Consider the following 18,019-nt stretch of genomic DNA (forward strand, 5'->3'; position numbering starts at 1 on the left):
TTAATTTCCTAGTGCGCTGTCTCCACTTTGTGTCTACACTCCTCATGTATAAATAGCTGAAAACCTTTCGTGCCCATTGCTCCCCGTCCATTTGCCTCAACCTATCCTCAAATTCTACCTTGCTCACCGCTTCCCTGCTCTCAAATGATGCCCATCCCATGTCTCCTTGTACTCCCTGGTTTGGCGTTTTGCAATGTGCCCCCAAAGCCAGTCTACCTACTCCGCGCTGTTTTATTTCTAGTCTCGCATGCACTTCGGATTTCATGCATAGCACTGCGTTTCCAAAAGTCAAGCCAGGCACCATGACCCCTTTCCAAATCTCTCTCACCACCTCATACCAGTTGTAATTCCAAAGTGCTCTATTTTTCATTACAGCTGCATTTCTGTTGCCCTTACCTACTATATACTTTTCATGGTCTCTGAGATATTCTGCACCATCACATATCCATACTCCTAGATACTTGTATTTACTAGCTCTCTCAACTGTAATATTCTGTATCTTCAGCCTCTCAACTTCATCCTCGTTAAAAATCATGACTGCCGATTTTTCGCTACTGAATTCTAAACCTAATTCCTCTCCTTCCCTACCACAGATGCTCATTAATTCCTGCAACTCTGTCCTGTTGTTAGCCATTAGTACAATATCATACGCATACATCAATCCCGGTAAGGATTGCTGAATTTTTTGGCCCAGCTTACTGTAAGAAAGGTTGAACCCAAGCCCACTCTTCTCTAGTCTATCCTCCAATCCTCTCAGATACAACATAAACAGCAAAGGCGATAACGGGCACCCCTGCCTAAGGCCTTGTCTTATCTCTATTTTCCCTGTCGCCTTTCCTTCCCATGTTATAATCACCTTGTTATCTTTGTAAATGTTCCTTAATAGTGCTGTTAGTCCTTCATCTATAGTTTAAGTTCTCCATTATGTCCCACAGGTTTCTTTGGTTCACATTGTCATAGGCACCCTTGATATCCAGAAATGCCAGCCAGAGCTGTCTGTTTTCTTTTTGCGCTATTTCTATACACTGTGTTAGAGAAAATAAATTGTCCTCCAACCTTCTTTGTTTTCGAAACCCGTTCTGTAATTCGCCCAGTATGCCCTCGCAATCTACCCATTCCTCCAGTCTGTTCTTTATAATCTGCATTACCAACCTGTAAATAACCGGTGTCACGGTTATAGGACGATAATTCCTAATATCAGACTTATCTCCCTTTCCCTTATATATCATACTCATCCTACTAAGCCTCCATTCATCTGGAATATTTCCTTTTGTTATCATGGTACTCACTACCTCCCTTAGTTTTGCCTTAGATTTAGGACCCAAATTCTTCACCAGCTTGATAGGGATACCATCTGTGCCTGTCGACGTGCCACTAGGGACTCTTCGTTCCGCCTTTTCCCATTCTCTTTGTCCAAAATCCGCGATGTCACAAACTGGACTGCTACTTCCTTCGGTTCTCCTATCTTCCACATGTAACCGTTCCCGAAATTTCTCCTCCATCACTGCTCCTATATATTGTATCGCATCATCTCCCTCTAATTGATCTCCCTGATGCGAGAGTATGAACCTCTGTCTAGCTTGCGTTGTTTCACCGAGTGAGTTCAAGTGCTCCCAAAACTTCTTGGCAGCGTTTCTATCTTTCTTACTTACATTACTCATCCATTCCTCACCCTTTCTCTGAATTTTCGCATTGATCAAACTGGATGCCTCTCGGCGACATGTTATAAAATTGTCCCATTTTCTTTTTACTTCCGTTTCGGACTCCCCACTACGCTTGGAATACCTGTGTTCTCTAGAGGCTTCCTGACGTTTTTGTATCGCTTGCTTCACTTCTTTGTCCCACCAGCTTTTTGGTCTATGTCCTTGCTTCCCCTTTCGTTTACTCTTAACTTTGTCTAGTTCTAGAGCAAAAAGCCTAGTTAGGCTCTCATAGGTCCAATCTGTATGCCGTTGCCCTGAAACTGCTGCCTCTATTCTTTCAACAACTATTTCCAACTCTTTGTCGCTGCAGAAAGTTTGCTTTGAATTATGTTGTCTAGTTTCAGCATTTACTTCTCTGGCGAAATTCAGCTTAATACGTTTGTGATCACTACCAAGACTTTTGGAACCTTCTTCATCTATTTTCATTACTTGTAACTTACCATATATTTTGTGTGACATGAGTACGTAATCTATAGTTGAATGCAGATTGCCAGTTTCCCAAGTTATGTGCCCGTCACACTTCTGACTGGTATTACATAGAACTAAGTCATGTTTTTCCACCAGTTCTAGTAATATGCTTCCAGTTGAGTCCGTATACCCATCCAGACCCTCAATATGGGCATTCATGTCTCCCATAATAATTATTTCGGAGCCTTCCCCTGGTTCACTAATGTCTCTTGATATGCAATCAATCATTTTTCTGTTTTCCTCTTTAGCACCTGTCCCTGTCCATAAGTAAACCACTCCAAGGACTGTTGATTCCCCAGCGACTTTTCCTTTCAGCCACAAATGTTCGGCGCACTCCTTTCTGATCCTTTGAAAGTTTGAAAGGGTCGTAAATCGTCGACGCGCCACCAAGTGGCAACGCTCGTAACCACAACATTCACGCCGTAGCCTTTCCCGACTGGCACAAGTGACGTCACGAATGCACCCAATATCCCAAGACGCATCGCGCTCTCCGATGGCCGATTTTTGAGCGCGCGCCCAATCGGGCCCATTAGGGTGAAAAATATAGCCATCCGTTCAAAATACAAACGCGCGATTATGATTTATGAATATCATTGATCATATTGAACCTATTTCTGACCATAGTAGGTGTATTTCAAGTTTCGCTTCAGTATCCCTTTAAGAGTAAAATGTTACTGGCAGAGTCACCGGAAGATCGGTTTTGTTTCGCTTGCCGAAACTTTTGCCGAGGGGTCGGGTTTCCATCAATAGAACGCTCCTTGCATTTGAACCCATTGAACCTTGATAATTCGGCCTTGCTGCCGAAAACGAGGCAACCAGAGCAGGCGACAGAGGCGAAACGACCTTCTCGTAGAGCTTCCCGGCGTTGCCACTACGCAGTGTCGATTTCGCTGGAGTCGCAAAGGGAGGGATCTTAATTAAATGGACCGCCTTTTTCTCCAAGCTCGCGCCTCCTCCCCATTGCCACACCCGTGGCCTCCTATATGCTGATAAAGCCTGGCAGATAACCACGAGAAGCGGCCGAGAACGGCAGACAACAGATGGGAGGAGAGCCTAGAGTGCCTTCATACACACGCGCGCTCTTGCTTGAGTGGTGACATCTCAGCCATTTTTGCGCCCAGTCGTTTTTTTATGAATTTTGAAGCGCGCGCAATCTAGTGTCTTTCAGCTCGAGCGCGTAGCTTTGGCTAATGCATAGACGCCATTTTTCCGCACAAATCACGCACCGAGTGCGCGAGAGCGTCACGCGCTGGCACATTTAGGGCAACAATGGATGTCTTCACCCTCAGACAGACAGACATGTAGGCACCCTAGGAGAGCCACGTGACGAGCGCCCCGCTGCGGCGAGACGCCGAAACACAATTCTCCCGAGCAGTGGAATATCCGCTCGTGCTCCTCGCCTTCCTCGCGCTACCACTTCTTTTCTCGTCGGGTTTGAAAACCATGTTTCGGGTCCCCGCCGCTGCAAAAGCTGTGCGCCGACGTCCAGGTTCCCCGAGAAATGCTCTGTGCTACCAGATCCTCGCACTCCAAATCTGCTACGGCTCCGTCATCGAACTGCCAGGCTTTGTGAGTATAGAGAAGGCTATGCTACAGCTCCCGAATAGAGCACAGGTGACCAAGGAGCGCAAGCTTTTGGCAATGGAAGCAGCTTTCACGAGGACCAGCGTCTTTGGGGGTGTCGACCCTGTGTCTTAAAAATGGCTGCGCTCCAGCTCAGGTCAAGGAGGCTAGTTGCGCCATTTATAAACGCGCGTGAGTGGTCGAATCATTGAAATTTCCTCTTCTCCCACGCTCTTAGGGTGATTCACGTAAAGTGAGTGTTAGCTCACTTTACGTTTCGTCTTCAGGGTCGTCTTCAGTTATTACGGACTACAAGGAGAGTTGCCCGGTTAAAGCTGCTTTACTCAATTTATAATGAAGAAATACAAATTGTCATGGAACTATGTCTAGGATAAGTGCACATGCAATCACGTCAAATATAAAGCACGATGAAATGGTTCAACCCTTTTTCAAACATACATTTTTTTATTGTCGAAGCGATTAAATAGTGGAATAGGGTTGCAGAGTGTATACTGTTAACTCTTCTAACGTGTATCGTTTGGGACCTTCATTAAAACAAGCTTTCCAAATGAAACAATACAATGCAATTAAAAGATGGAGTACTGCAAACGACTTAATTTTCGCGACGAACTAATTTTCGCGAATTTCTCGAATCGCCCACAATTCGCGAAAAATAGGTCCCGCGAACAATTCCGGTAAAATGTAAACACATTAAAATTTATATTGAAATCCCACCTCTACGCGAAAGTTAGAACCCGAGAATAATTCCAAAACTTAATCTTTGACCTAAACCGCGAAATATTGAGCCCCCTAAAAATAAGTCGTTTACAGTATATACTACCGGTGCTAAAATTAAAAATATCAGCGTCTCTCGTGAATTTGATCTGAAATTGTATTAAGCCTTTTAGAAGTAATAACTTTGTGCTATACTTCGTTTCAGCTTCGGTCCAGGCGCAGCCAAAGCTACAAGCGCGAGCTCCGGGCTTTCAGCATCCCTGCCAAGCACGCGCGCTCATGCAGTGCAAGCACTGTTCTTGGCCACATGCTCGCGCTTGTAGCATCGGCTGCGTCTGAACCGAAGCTGAAACGAAGTATAGTAGTTAGGCTTATTTTGTGCATCCCAATTTTGATGCAACTGTGTAAGTATACAACAACCAGTGGCCTTCAAAAAAAGGCCGACACTATTTATAAACAAAAATATTAAAATAACGCGTGTTTGTAAGTTTTAGCACTCAAGGATATTCAGGTGCGCATACTTAAAGCTTAAATGCTTTATTGTCAGGTCAAGTAAAGAAACGCTCAATCTTGAGACGCCGACTGGCAGCAACAGTCCCCGAAGCCTGCTGCAGCCGCGACCGAAGCAAGCGCCCAGGGTGACGGAGCCGTGCACCATCAGAGGAGTCTCAAGACTCGGCTTATGTAGGAGCTGAAGGCGATGGTGCTGCTCCAGATAGCCGAGCTGCCGATCCCGCAGATGGCACTCGAGTAGGTAATGTCTACGCCCATGCTTGTCATGCCGTGCAGAAACCAGCGTCCGGTCCCTTTGTTCTGGCAGACGAAGGGGCCACCGCTGTCGCCCTGCGTCGTTGCGACGATGGTGTTAGTAACACAACGTTGGCAGTTGCCATTTCTTGGGCGAAAAGTGTGTGGATTGGATCCGCGTTGGCGCCGAACGCTGCCCTCATGCCCGGCACATGGTTAGAGGACGTGCCCGAACGATGGCAGACTCGGAAAATTGGCGCAACGGTTACTAGGTGACGCCAAAGTTTTGAAAAAAAAAAAAAAAAAAGGTCTATGATTACAAATTACTAATCTCGAAGCCTAAACAAGGCACGCGTCATAGAGGAGGCTTGTAAAGAGAGCTTCGAAAGAACCCTCGGAACAACATTTCCCAGATAACAGAGCCAGATTACTGTTTTGTCTGCGTCAGCCATTAGGGGGTCAGCTCTGGGCACATCGAGAGTGGCTGCGTCCGCATTCGGGTGGGACTCGCCGAGCGCTGGTGCGACACCCGGGTTCAATGTGCAGCCCACCTCCAGTAGATGACGCAGATAATACAGGGGCCTCTGTGAGTCCCGGAAGAGAACGACAGTCGAGTACACAAGCTGCCATCTTGACCCAGTCTCGTTCAAATCCCGGAGAAAAGCTCACCGGAGAAAAGCTCACCGCAAAACCGGTGGATGCGGAGGAAAGCTCACCGTTTTTTTTTTTTTTTTTTTGTCTTTTTTATATGGAGGTTGTTGGATCATGTTTAACATATGTCCCCCCCCCCCCCCCCCCATTTATTATCATTAAATTCGTAAACTTTGTAAAAAAGGAAATGTCCTTTTTTTGTGTTATTTCTTTAGCTTATCGGGTATATTGCTTCGAAATTTATAATTGCGGGCCACTGTTTTCGGGGGTTATCTCTCTAGGCAACGAAAGCCTAGAGAGATATGACTTTATGAACTTGAAGAGCAAGAAAAAGTTTGAAAACTTAACAATGTTTTCCTGAAACCTAAAAATCAAAACTGAATTTCTGAAAATCCGAAAGGGCAAGCGCAACAACGCGGTGCCTGAAATTCTCTTTGACGCTTCTGTTAACCTTAGAAAACGGGATAAAACAGTCAGTAGGATATCAAGGTTTCTTTCTTCCACGGACATGCACGTTTTCTAGCCGTTCGTGCAAGTGTTTTTAGACGTTGCCTTTGTATGATATAGTGCCCTTCTGCGGCGAGCTACCCATGACTTTCAGAGCTGCCCACTATCACCGTTGTTAAGGTGACCTATATAAGAACTACAGTCTTATATAGGTTTACAGTCTTCTGTAAGGTAGCGAATTGGACGAGTTGGTAGAGGTTATACATGACGAAAACCGCTCAAACAACGAAGACGGAGTGAAGACAAACACCACAGGATTGACGAAGCTGCTCTCGCAGCTAAAGTTTTGTTATTGAAATTAACAGAAAGAAAACAGCGTAGCCGTCACTGATTACATCTACAAACACATATTTATCCATCAGGCACTACACAACCTTTGGAGCTGAAGAGTTTCATTCATACACCACTATTCATATTAGCTCGCAAAGAACAAACCTCTTCATTTTTTTTATTTTTACAGAGCTACCGACGGTGCACTGTCAGCTGTCAATAAATTGTTGTCATTCTTACCGGTGTCCAATGTTATGATTGTATACTTGCGGAAAGAATTGGTGTATACTAATTTCTGAGGTAAATAGGCCCAATGAATTTCAAGAACATTACAAAAAAAGGACATATATTCAATGAAGTGACGAATTCGAATTGTGTTAAATTGCGACGTGTGACGCAGAATCTGCTAAGCTAAGAAAAATAATTAAAAAAAATCGGTGAGCTTTTTTTCGCACTCGCTCAAAGGCCGGTGAGCTTTTCTCCGCATCTGCCGGTTTTGCGGTGAGCTTTTCTCCAGTGAGCTTTTCTCTGCCGCCCGTCTCGTTCTGCCTTATAAGTTATAAGTGAACGTAAATAAAAAAGAAAATTATAATATCTATTTAGTTAGTTATTCATTTCTATGCTTATCTATTCATTCGGTTCCAAAGGCTGCTAAGCTCTTTTTGGAGAATGTGGATTGAGAAGGTTTTTCCCGCGCAAGAAGTTCTGCCACACTGAATACTGAAGTGTAGCGTGGGAACCCTTGTCCGGCATTGCCGTTCGCCTCCCGTTTTTTTCCCGCGCCTGCACCTGGCCGCGCGTGGCCTGACGTCACGTGATTTTGCCGACGTCATCACCAAGTGTCGTCCAAAGGGAGGGGTCACGTGACAGGGGAGGGCTCTGCGAACGACAGGCCCGAGTTAGCAAAGGCTTTAGAGGCAGCGACAGAACAGTAGACGCAGGGAAAGCGGAGGTCGACGAGCACACGTGTTCGATAGGATGGCATAAGTCGAGGGAAGAAGTTTTCCTATTCATTTCCTTCCAATCCGTCGGACGATTAGACACCTCCCTCACAAAGATTGTAACTTTCAGTTAGGGATTAAGTAAATGCTTGTGCTCAGCAGCGCTATTGGAATATTATTTACAATTTTCTATTTATTCGGTATTTAATCGCATATTAGTTATTTGTCAATACTAGGGGCTTTCGTTAGGAGACGCAAGCCGCCGCCTGGTATGAAAGGGTTTGGCCGTATCTATCCATCCTAGGTGGCAGCGGGCTCCAGCGGCCGGACCTATATTTTTTTTGGACCAAACTTGCGAACGTAGAGGTTGGCACGTTCACACGTTTGACAATTAGGAAATGTTGGTTTCATAATTTTGGAAGCATTTACAGAGAACAACAGCAACGAGAACTTCAATACACTTTTTCTCGGGGGAAAGAGGGGGGGGGGGGGGGGCAGACTATTTTACTTCCCTCCTCCCCCCAAAAGGAAATCCTGCGTACGGCGGTGACTTTACGTGATACTAAACTCGCCCTGAATATAGAGAAGAAATTTCTCCGCTAAATTCAGTGAAGACATTTTTCCCACTGCAAAGACCCTTTTTAAAAGTGCGCCCCATCTAGCAGCTGCTGAGTAAATTACCCGAGTCGGCCATTGCTTGGGCGCCTGCTGTGAGTATAAAATGGACACGGAGACTGTGTCAGCGTGAACTCGGCTGAGGTCGTATCGAAATATAGTGCTGCTTCAGCGTCCAGTGAAGACTGGGGTTCAATCACACGCTTCGTGACCAATGGATAGATGGATGCTAACAGCTGCATGCTTTATGACGGGTGGTAGCTCGCGCCACCTAGGCTAGAAACCTAAAAGAATCAAGAAGTTTGAGTCCTTTTCTCGTCTAAGTCAGTTTTCCTTTTCCTCAGCATTTTTGTAACTATCACCAGGCAGTGTGGGATATTGCCAGAATGACATTTAAACGATAGGGAAAAAAACAACGATTGAAAAATCATTCCCCGCCTTCTTTTCCCGGCGAAGGAGTCGCCAATTTTCCTCTGGTGAAACCCCGTCGGCGTCATCCCCACACCGAGCCCACTGGGAGACAGGATTGAAACTTTAGGACCCTGCTGCGCTAGTTAGCTTTACTTCGTGAAAATTTTCACCAGTCTTCTAACCTCCTCTTTGTGACTGTAGTTTTGTTCTTCATTCATCCATCCTGGCCAGCAAAACTCAGCGCCCCCGCCGAATTCATTACCCTTTCAGGGTGGGCAGGAAGAAGTCCCGTACACTGCAAAACCAAATCTTCCAGCGTCTGAAGCTCACTATGGCACACCAAACCATAATGTGTCTATCTCTTGCAATTTAATCCCACACGTCCTTAACACTCACCCTCTCGACCTTCGAACAGCAAAAAAACTTCACTGTGAATTATCGAACAACTCTTCCTTCCTTATGTCCTGTTTTTGTGAGCTGTTCATTGTTAAAGCTGATATGACGGTGGGCTATTTATGGGTGTCTGACAATGTTGTTTGTGGGGTCTGAAAAATTAAGCGGATAACATTTTTCCGCTAAATTTAGCCGGTCATGACGTACGTACACGAAACACACAAAAGATCCGCTGCAAAACCCCTAGCTGTAAAAAAAAGGAAGATGACCCATCATGTTGTACAGCGGCTACTCACGTGACACGGTCCGCTGGACTCGGATTCGTCCTTGGCGCACACCACGTTGTTGGCCTGCAGAACCGGTTGGATTAGCCGGACGGCCTCACAAGCGTCAAAACTCTGCACCACTTGGCGAGTCTGCTTCAGCTGCGTCGAGTGGCCCGTGCCTGGATCGAAGAGAACCCCAACTATTGCACACTGCCCGCTGCCATCTTCGTTTTCTGAGATCTCGTTATGAGCAGGCGAAGTAATTTTTTTTCTTTCTCCGGAAGCATTTTTTTTTGAGTGAGCAATAAGAGGGGACCATCATGTTGTTTTTAAACAATGTTCGCCTCACCAGGTGTGGCCAGTGCGCATGCGCGGAAACCGGATTCCCGGGAAGTGAAGCGCCTAGCCGGCAGCTGCGCCTAAACTGAGGTTCGGCCTCAGTGGATATAAGAACGGCAGGGAGGACTTTCAAGGCCTGTTCACACACTTGCGACTCCTTAGAACTGAGTGCCTTGAAACCTCTTAAAATTTGTTAGGACGAGAGAACACACTGGCACGCTGGCGCCATCTATGCGGTGACCCTGGAACTGCGTTTCACTAGAGCGAAGGTTTTGAGAGATTTTCGAGGTCAAATGTGCGTAATACGTATGAGAAGCGGTCGCAAATGACGTTGAGAAAAGTTTTCCGAGTCAAGAAAGAAAGTATGATGCGCGAGAGAAATAGAAAATATCTGGGACCGCCAAGTTTTCATTGCTACCCAATAGATGGCGCCAATGTGTCCTTCCAAGGCACTTGGTCTTAAGAAGTCGCAAGTGTGTGAACGGGCCTTATAACTTCGTAGTTGCTCCTGTTAGGTTCTTGAGAGAGGAGTTCGCGTCTCTAGCCTCGACTGCACTAACAGGGGGTGGGATGCATCCCTCCGGGGATGAGAACGGGAGGGTCTGCTTCCCGTGTATTCCTTTCTCTCGCCGCGAAGCCCATTGCATCGCCCTTTGTCCACTTATTTCTCCCTTTGACGGGATGGAAGAAATCCAACCAGTAATTGTCAGTAATTCGTTACTGAAAAAGTAATTCAGTTACTTTAGAAGTTTCATGTTCAGAAAAGCGACGAATTAATTTCTACATTAGAAAAAGTGACAGATTACAAGTAATCTCGTTAGTCGTAAGAAATCACTTCCAAAGTGACGATGCAGGCGAGTTGGTTAACGATACAACTCACTGCCTCGGTGGCTCTGAGGCAAAGCGCCGGTCTAAGGATCCCCATTTGGTGGGTTCGAATCCCGACCGAGGTGCCCGCAATCTGACGGAGGCTTATTGCGGAGAAGGCGCCGTCTAACCGAGCTTTCGGTTGCACGTCGAGAGATCTCCAGGTGGTCAAAATTAACCTTTAGTCCTCCGTTGGGGCGTGCCAGATGCCCGTTTTTCGTTTTGGCACGTAAAACCCCAAATTTGTTTCACGGTACAACTGGAACCAGCGCACAAATAGTAACAAAGATGAGGAAGGTTTGGTCGGGGCAAGCGCCGAACTTCAACCGATTATGTCGTAAAAGGAAGATACCAAACTAACCATCCACGTCACTATCGCATCGACACGTGCTTGAAAAAGGCTACCTCATTCTGAAGTAAACAAACCCGAGTGTGAGTGACGCATGTTGCGCCTTCCTATCTTATCTCGAACTCTTCCAGAAGTTCTTTTGCAGTTTTGCAAACCTCTTTCCCCAGAATCGTGACACAGTCAAAGCTTGGCTTACTCATGCAAGTCACGCAGTGTAAAGCTAGGTGCGCGAGTTGCTACAGTAGGACAGTTGATATCAGCGACAACGCGTGCTCGAGCACTTGGTCGTTGACGGAACAGCTGCCCGTCTGTTCGATGTGTGCTCTACCACAACTCAATTCGATTCGATCGACCACCTCCACTTCGCACCCAACGTACCTTGTTCTGTATTTAACTGCACATTGGTTTAATTTATTTCATATCAGAAACCCTGGAGCATATTTGCGACATTTCGAGAAGTGTCGAGAAGACAACCGATACGTCATACCCCTTCGCTTTCTTTCTTATACTATGATAAAACGTACGTAAATAAGGTGTTGTCTACGGTCTTTTGTTTGGTCGCTCCCTACGTTGTTGGCGTTCTATCTTAATCTTTCGAAGTAGCTTTTCAGCCCCAGACCGAAGAAATGACACTTGGTAACCCGCAGTACCAAGCCGTTCTACTGCCACCCAAATCTCCCTTAAAGCGTATACTGGCAAGACTTTTCTAGGACAGCTTGCAGGCAGGATGGCGCAGTGCCCCCGTGACCAGCTTGAAATGAGACGAATCATACGGCAAAAGGTCCTTCTTTGCGCGGGGATAATAGGCCCAACAAACGTGACTCTTAGTGAACTTCAGTATTAAATCGAGGAACTGCAAAAAGCATGTCATCCTGGCGTTCGTGTGTAAACTTGATTCCCCCAGTGTGACGCTTAACCAACTCCCAACACAGAAGCGACAGCGGTATCCACCGAAGCCTCATCAGCTCTTTTTGTTACAACCAGGTATTTATCTCTAAATCCAAATAACCTGTTGACGCTGCTTCGTCTAAATCCTCACTAACGAATCGGTTTAGCTTCACCAAACAATTATCACACAGTACCGGCGTTATGCATGCGACAATGCATATGCCACCCTCTTGCAAGTAGCGCGCACCGTTAAACAAAACGAAGGTCGACCGAAGATAAAACTGAAGCGGTTTCATGAACCCGTCCACTTCCACACTGCTAGCATTCTGAAACTTAATTAGCCACCCTATTTGTGTCAAAACATTGGCGCCGAATAAAAGAAGTTGACAACGTCAATGGAGAACACAGCGTCATTCTCGCGAGTACCACAATTTAAGCACTCCACAATCTGTGAGTTCCGCACCAAAAACGGGGGTCATCTAGATGCAGGGTGTTTAGTTGCTTCGATAGGAATTGGGTCATCAACCGTTGCCATGTACCTCATTCGGTGACAATAGTCCTAAGTGGTGAACCCCCCTTACGTGTTCTGAGGGTGAAAAAGGCCTTGCTGCACAGGACTTGGTACCAAACATATCTTGGGGCAATAAAACAACCACCCCCTGCTTATCTCTATGAAGGAGACAGCCCATTTTTCTGAAAGGACGACACTACTTTGCCCAGGTTTCTCACGACAGATGAAAAAAGGCACCCTGTCACAAGGTACCAAACAGTCCGCATCTTACGGAACACAGCTTCCCCTCTCATAGGCATCAATCTTATCAGATACACGACGCACTACAGCGAAAACTCCTTCGTGGTTCAACTCAGAATTTTGTGCCCTTTAATAAGGGTCATGGCAACTTCGTCTGGAAGTTGGACGTCTCCCAGATTTATCAGGTCTCCCTCATCAGGCAACTTCGCACGGGGACTTCCTTTGTGATGTAAAGTAAAACAAAAAAAACAAGGAACGTTGAGTGCCCGGGGGGGGGGGGGGGTGGGGGGCGAAGGTGTATCCAATTCTGTTCAGTTGTGGTCGAGCACCTACACAGGACAGACGGGCCGTTGTGTCAACGAACGAACGCGCGAACACGCTTTGTCACTGGGATCAACTGTGGGAGGGCACTTACCTTTACTCTGTGTGACTAGCATGTGTAAGCCATACTTTGACTGTATATCACGATTCTGGGGAAAAAGGTCGATAAAACTGCAAGGTAACTGCTGGAAGAGCTTGAGATCAGAAAGTGAGGAGCAACATGTGTCAGTCAACCTTCGGTTTGCTTTACAAAAGAATGAGGTAACCTTTTTGAAGCACGTGTCGGCGCGATAGTGACGTGGATGGTTAGTTCGATATTTTTCCTTTTAGTTAATCACTTAAAGTCCAGCACTTGTCCTGTCTACGCCTTCCTTGCTCTAGTTATTTGTCCGCCTCTTCTAGTTGTAAAATTACTTTCATCCGTGCCTCTAAGGGACTGCCACTCAACGGAATCTTAGTGGGCCCTGTAACGATACTTAACAATTCCGCTACATCCCAGCTGTACATCGGATGTCCGGAGGCCTCCGACACTGAAACGTCGAATCACGAAAAAAAAAAAATGTAACCCGAAAAATTACGTGAGCAAGTCTCCCGTCGCGCGCACGACACATTCACATACTTCCTGGGTTTATCGGAATGATCGAGACAAGTTTAAGTTTATTCAGGAACCGTCACGTTGTAAGATCACGCGGGGGGACACGCTTCATCATTCGCAAGCCAACTGAGCGCGCCGAGAATCGACCTTTGTTCGCCCCTTTGCCGTGCGGGGCCAACGGCTGGGCATACGCGTAGGAGTGTGAATCGCATGGCCCGGGGTTCGACTCTCGCTGCGACGTTCGATAAACCTCGCTGATTATGATTAAGCATGACACATCAAGACCAAGTACGTTTCTACGTATTCTTTTTTTAAATGCTCAGGTATCGCCTACTTTTGGTTGTGTATGCTTCATGTTGAGCTGCAGGCCTGCGCGTTTCGCTTTTCTCGTGAAATCCGACGCATAAACCCGTTTTCGGTAGAATGTCGGCGCAATTCACCTCTCGTTTGTCCCCAGCCGGTGCTGAAGCAGGTGGTGTTCCTCGGAAGAGTGGCGCCCGTTCCAGGAAGACAAACAGGTCTCACGGTGTCCGTGAAGTTGACTGGCATGTCGAGCTTGATCACGGCCACGTCGTAGGACATATCTCTCTCGCTGTAGCTCTGCGTGCGAGGTTGTTCGCGAAAATAAATATACAACAAGTGGGAAATCGAACATTGCCTCGTGCTGATACGAATGTAATGTTTCAGGCCCGACTACGCCGCTGTTTAATCACGGTAAACTGCTAAAAACATACCGCAGCAACAATAACATTGTAAAGACAGTTTTGTTTTAAGAACCATGTTTACATAATGAAATCGAGCATGAAAGAAAAAATTGTATGGTACCCTATCTGCTTACCTCTTAACTCTTCGCGACGGAATACGGTGAAAGTATTTTTTTGCAGTATCTTGTTTTATGGTATTTATAAAGTAAGCGTTCATTCTTCCAGAGACACTTCGGATTGCTGGAAAGATGATCGCAGTTATGAGATCGTAGTCCGTGACACCGACACTCAGTTCAGAAGATACTCTCAGAACGAAGAAAATTTATATATTTTTTTTTGGCTTGGTAAAAGCCCCTTCAAGCAGACGCATATATTATAAACATAAAAATTAACAAAGTACAGACCAATCACAATGTGTCATTTTATTTAGACCAAGCAGTAAAAAGGTGGGAGGCGCTCAATCACCGCAGCAAAGTACTCGTGTGTATGTGCACGGTAAGGGTCGAGTATACCACAGGGAAAATATCGCAATATTGAATAATGGCAACACCGCCTATCGGTTTCAGTTTTAAACACGGTCCCTTAACTGCATGCTAGGAACCATATACTTAAAAAGCAACTCAAGTGCCAACTGTCGACAAACAGAAAATCGCACACAGTAAACGCAGCGTTTCACTTGGCGAGGTTGCTGTGTAGAAGAAACAGAATATCGCCCACATGGACGGACTCAGACTAGTTAGCGTCTCTTAAACTAATACATGCACGAACTGCGCTACAGGACAGGTTCGGAAACTCGTTCGGGCGCAAGCTCCAGAGGATCGAATTCAGTCTCGCCGATCTACTTATAGGCGAAGAGTTCACTTGCAGATTTCTTCTACTTTCTTGTCGCTTGTACGTTTTGGGTTTCCTTTGCCCAAAGAACGTTTTCCGATTTTTCCTTGCGAAACAGGAACACGCTTTTCCGAGATGAGTGATGCTCCCGCATTCTTGACTTTCTGGGAGAGTATTTTTGGTGAAATAGAACATTCTAAAGCTATTTTTTTTTGCGAGAACCAAATCTGTGTCGACGTAAAGAACAATTTTTTCCCGATGGGCACCTTTTATCTAAGAGAGTAGTTTGATCCCGCAATACCTTCGAGGACGCACTTCATATAGTATCACTCACTTCTTCGCTCCACCACACCGTGCGGTCGCAGACGGTTTCGGATGTTCATTTTTGCCCAGGATGATCTACGGGTAATCCGCGGATATGCAGGGCTCTAATTACAGACCTCACTCAATCACAAGTAGTTCTCACCCTGACCGTAGTTGCGGCGCTGGCGCTTGCGTTGCACGCGGGTAGCGCGGCTTTTAGGCTCGCCACGGTCGCTGCCGTCCTCCGCCGCTTCCGGCAGCAGCCGTGACGTTGCCAAGTGAAAATATGGTTTGTCTATTTGTTTGTTTTACTTCAACGTCTTTCCGTAGACTCGCCAAGCGCTTGAGAAAGGCGCGCTTTTTTTTTTTTTTAATATGAAGGCGAATCTTGTAAAGAAGTAATCTTTACGGTGTATACTGTTCGTTTCAATCATTAGCGAGCACTTGGTACAAGTATGAAGTGGGCGCCTGCAGCGATTTTTATACAGGTTTGAATTAATAATATATAAATATCGACCGCCGCATGCGTTCTTTTTTCCGTCCTTAATGCTCGGGCGGTTTAGTCGGCACTTAGTTTTCGACTCGAACTATTTCGGAACGGTTTGTCTCTATATGGTTCGCTCAGGTTATTTCGCCTACAATAGCTGCCTGGTAAATATCTTTTTTTCTTCTGGAGAATGAACGATTGAACAACTTATTACGTACCCTATTATTTCACGCTATTTTTTTATCGCGTCTAATTTTTTGTTGCACCGCACATACCCATTGAATTTGGAACATTATAATCTACCGACTCTATGGCTCATAAAAGAATCAGCATGTCCAAACCTCACGAGGGTTTGAACATTGTGTGAGCAACGGATCCTGACATTAAATCGTTATCGGCGTCAGATGCCCTCGGCGTTCTTGTTTCCCGGACAATGTGCATACGTATCAGTATGTTGAATACGATTATTTATTACAATTGTTATGAATACAATTATTACGAATACAATTATTATGAATTATTTACAAACTACATGTATACTTCGAGTTTTCTATTAAAAATATTTATTTATATTCGATAGAAGTTGATTCTTAATTTGTGTTCACAAATTGGTACGAATAAACTACGACCTAGTGGTGTGGGTGCAAGTCCTTTTACCTTCGATATAAAAATTACTTCACTTCTAACTACCGACAGCCTAATCCGGATATCTACGCAATATTTGAAGAAAAAAAAAGGGGAGGGGGCATGTAAGTTAATCAAGTAGTGTACAATTCTCCAAAATTTGTTTTGTTCTATATATATATATAAAAAAAAAAGGAAATTGGGGGCGCCTAACCTCTTTGGGGGGGGGGGGGGGAGGTTGCTTTCGTGCGCACACGCGCCTGCACGCATGTCGAATATTTTGAATTGCTGAGGTGCCGAATATTACCCCTTCCCTCCCGTTATTGACTCGTAGAAATATATTGTCGATAAGAAGAAAAAGAGCGCGCCTCGTAAACTGCCTGGTCGTGCACCAACGTGAGCTGGGCCAGTTGGTAAATATAGGCACCGTGACTTATGTCTAAATACCTACCGGAGCTCGTAAGAAAACCCTTTCTTCGGCACGCGAAACGTTTTAGGGTGCAGCCAGTGTTCCGACTGATGTTCAGTGGCCCCCTCTGTTAGATGTTCTTGTCACTGATACTTACTTTAGGTAAATGCCGAGCTAAAAAAAATGACGAAAATCGTTCCTAATTTCCCGGTGAAAAATAATTTTTTTTCTCGATTCACAAAATAGTACTTCACGAAGGTTCATCATGTTTCAACAGAAAACCAATTCGCCTTTATACTTCGTTTTCCCTGAAGCGCAGATGGCGCCGACTCTATGAACTGATCGGACCAATCAGAGAGCGTGAAAAGGTCACCATCATGGTGTTCTCCATGCTTCTGTACGTGTTCTATCATTGCTGAACCAATCATAAGCCAAAAAAAGGCCTAGTGACTTGTGCTTTTGACGCTGCTTGATTGATACTATATCTTCATAGTGTCGGCTGTGTCTGGACTTAAATGAAATGAAGTCTAGCAGGTTAAGGACGTCATGGATTTGTTATCACCAATATTAGGCGAAAATGGAAATACATATCCCTTTGAATCTAATCTAACTTATCGCCTGGAGTTCTATTGCTATCAACAATTGAATTAATCTTTTTTTAGATGCTACCGAGTAAATGTAGCAGCCTTGAAATCAAATCTTGCGGACAAGTCCGGCGTTTCGGGCGTACTCGACCACGAAGATGGGTATGCGTACTTTGTTTTTGACAGAACTCCTGGTGACAACTCGAACAAATGAGCATACAAGTAAATCGCGACAGTTCCCAGCAGGCTTTCATTTTAATATTGACTGCAGAATTAGCGGCCGTGCCTAAGACGAGCGCGCTCGAAATAGCACCTTCAGGTGCACCGGTGTATCGCCCGTTTAGCCCCTTCACGAAACAAAGGGCCACGCGTTTCTGTCGGTGCCCCGCAGTCGCGGGTGAGGCGAGCGCGGGAGAGCCCTGCCTTCTCATTCGTCCCCCCGCCGCGAAGACCAGGCCAAGCCGCCGCGAAGTGAGCAGGTACCGAAGCGAGCAGATAAATCCTTTGGCGACTTTTCCTCCTTTCCCATAACTCGTAGAGAAGCAGCCGTATTAAAATCCGTACGAACAAACGCGCCATTGTGAGGCGAGAGTCGACTTGAACTTTCCCGAATATGTACGGAGAAGTCACGCCATTCACCCTTTCTCGATGACACCTGCAAACCCTCATCTATCCCATGCCCCCTGAGGGACCTCAT

General features: G+C 45.7%; 1 protein-coding gene across 2 annotated transcripts in view; it reads right to left on the reverse strand.

The window, feature by feature from the left end:
* Positions 1-4,990: 4,990 nt before the first annotated feature.
* The window catches only part of LOC8030515 (chymotrypsin B), a 46,747-nt gene continuing 33,718 nt past the window's right edge, over positions 4,991-18,019 (reverse strand). For both annotated transcript variants that reach the window (XM_042289574.1, XM_042289575.1), the window contains exons 9-11: positions 13,821-13,980; positions 9,301-9,449; positions 4,991-5,312 (exon numbers count right to left, since the gene is read on the reverse strand). In XM_042289574.1, the coding sequence (XP_042145508.1) occupies positions 5,127-5,312; positions 9,301-9,449; positions 13,821-13,980 (495 nt within the window). In that variant the 3' untranslated portion in view covers positions 4,991-5,126. The remainder of the gene's footprint in view (positions 5,313-9,300; positions 9,450-13,820; positions 13,981-18,019) is intronic.

This window comes from Ixodes scapularis, unplaced genomic scaffold, assembly GCF_016920785.2.
Source record: "Ixodes scapularis isolate PalLabHiFi unplaced genomic scaffold, ASM1692078v2 PGA_scaffold12__126_contigs__length_90152505, whole genome shotgun sequence".
In the NCBI taxonomy this organism is placed as follows: Eukaryota; Metazoa; Arthropoda; class Arachnida; order Ixodida; family Ixodidae; genus Ixodes; species Ixodes scapularis.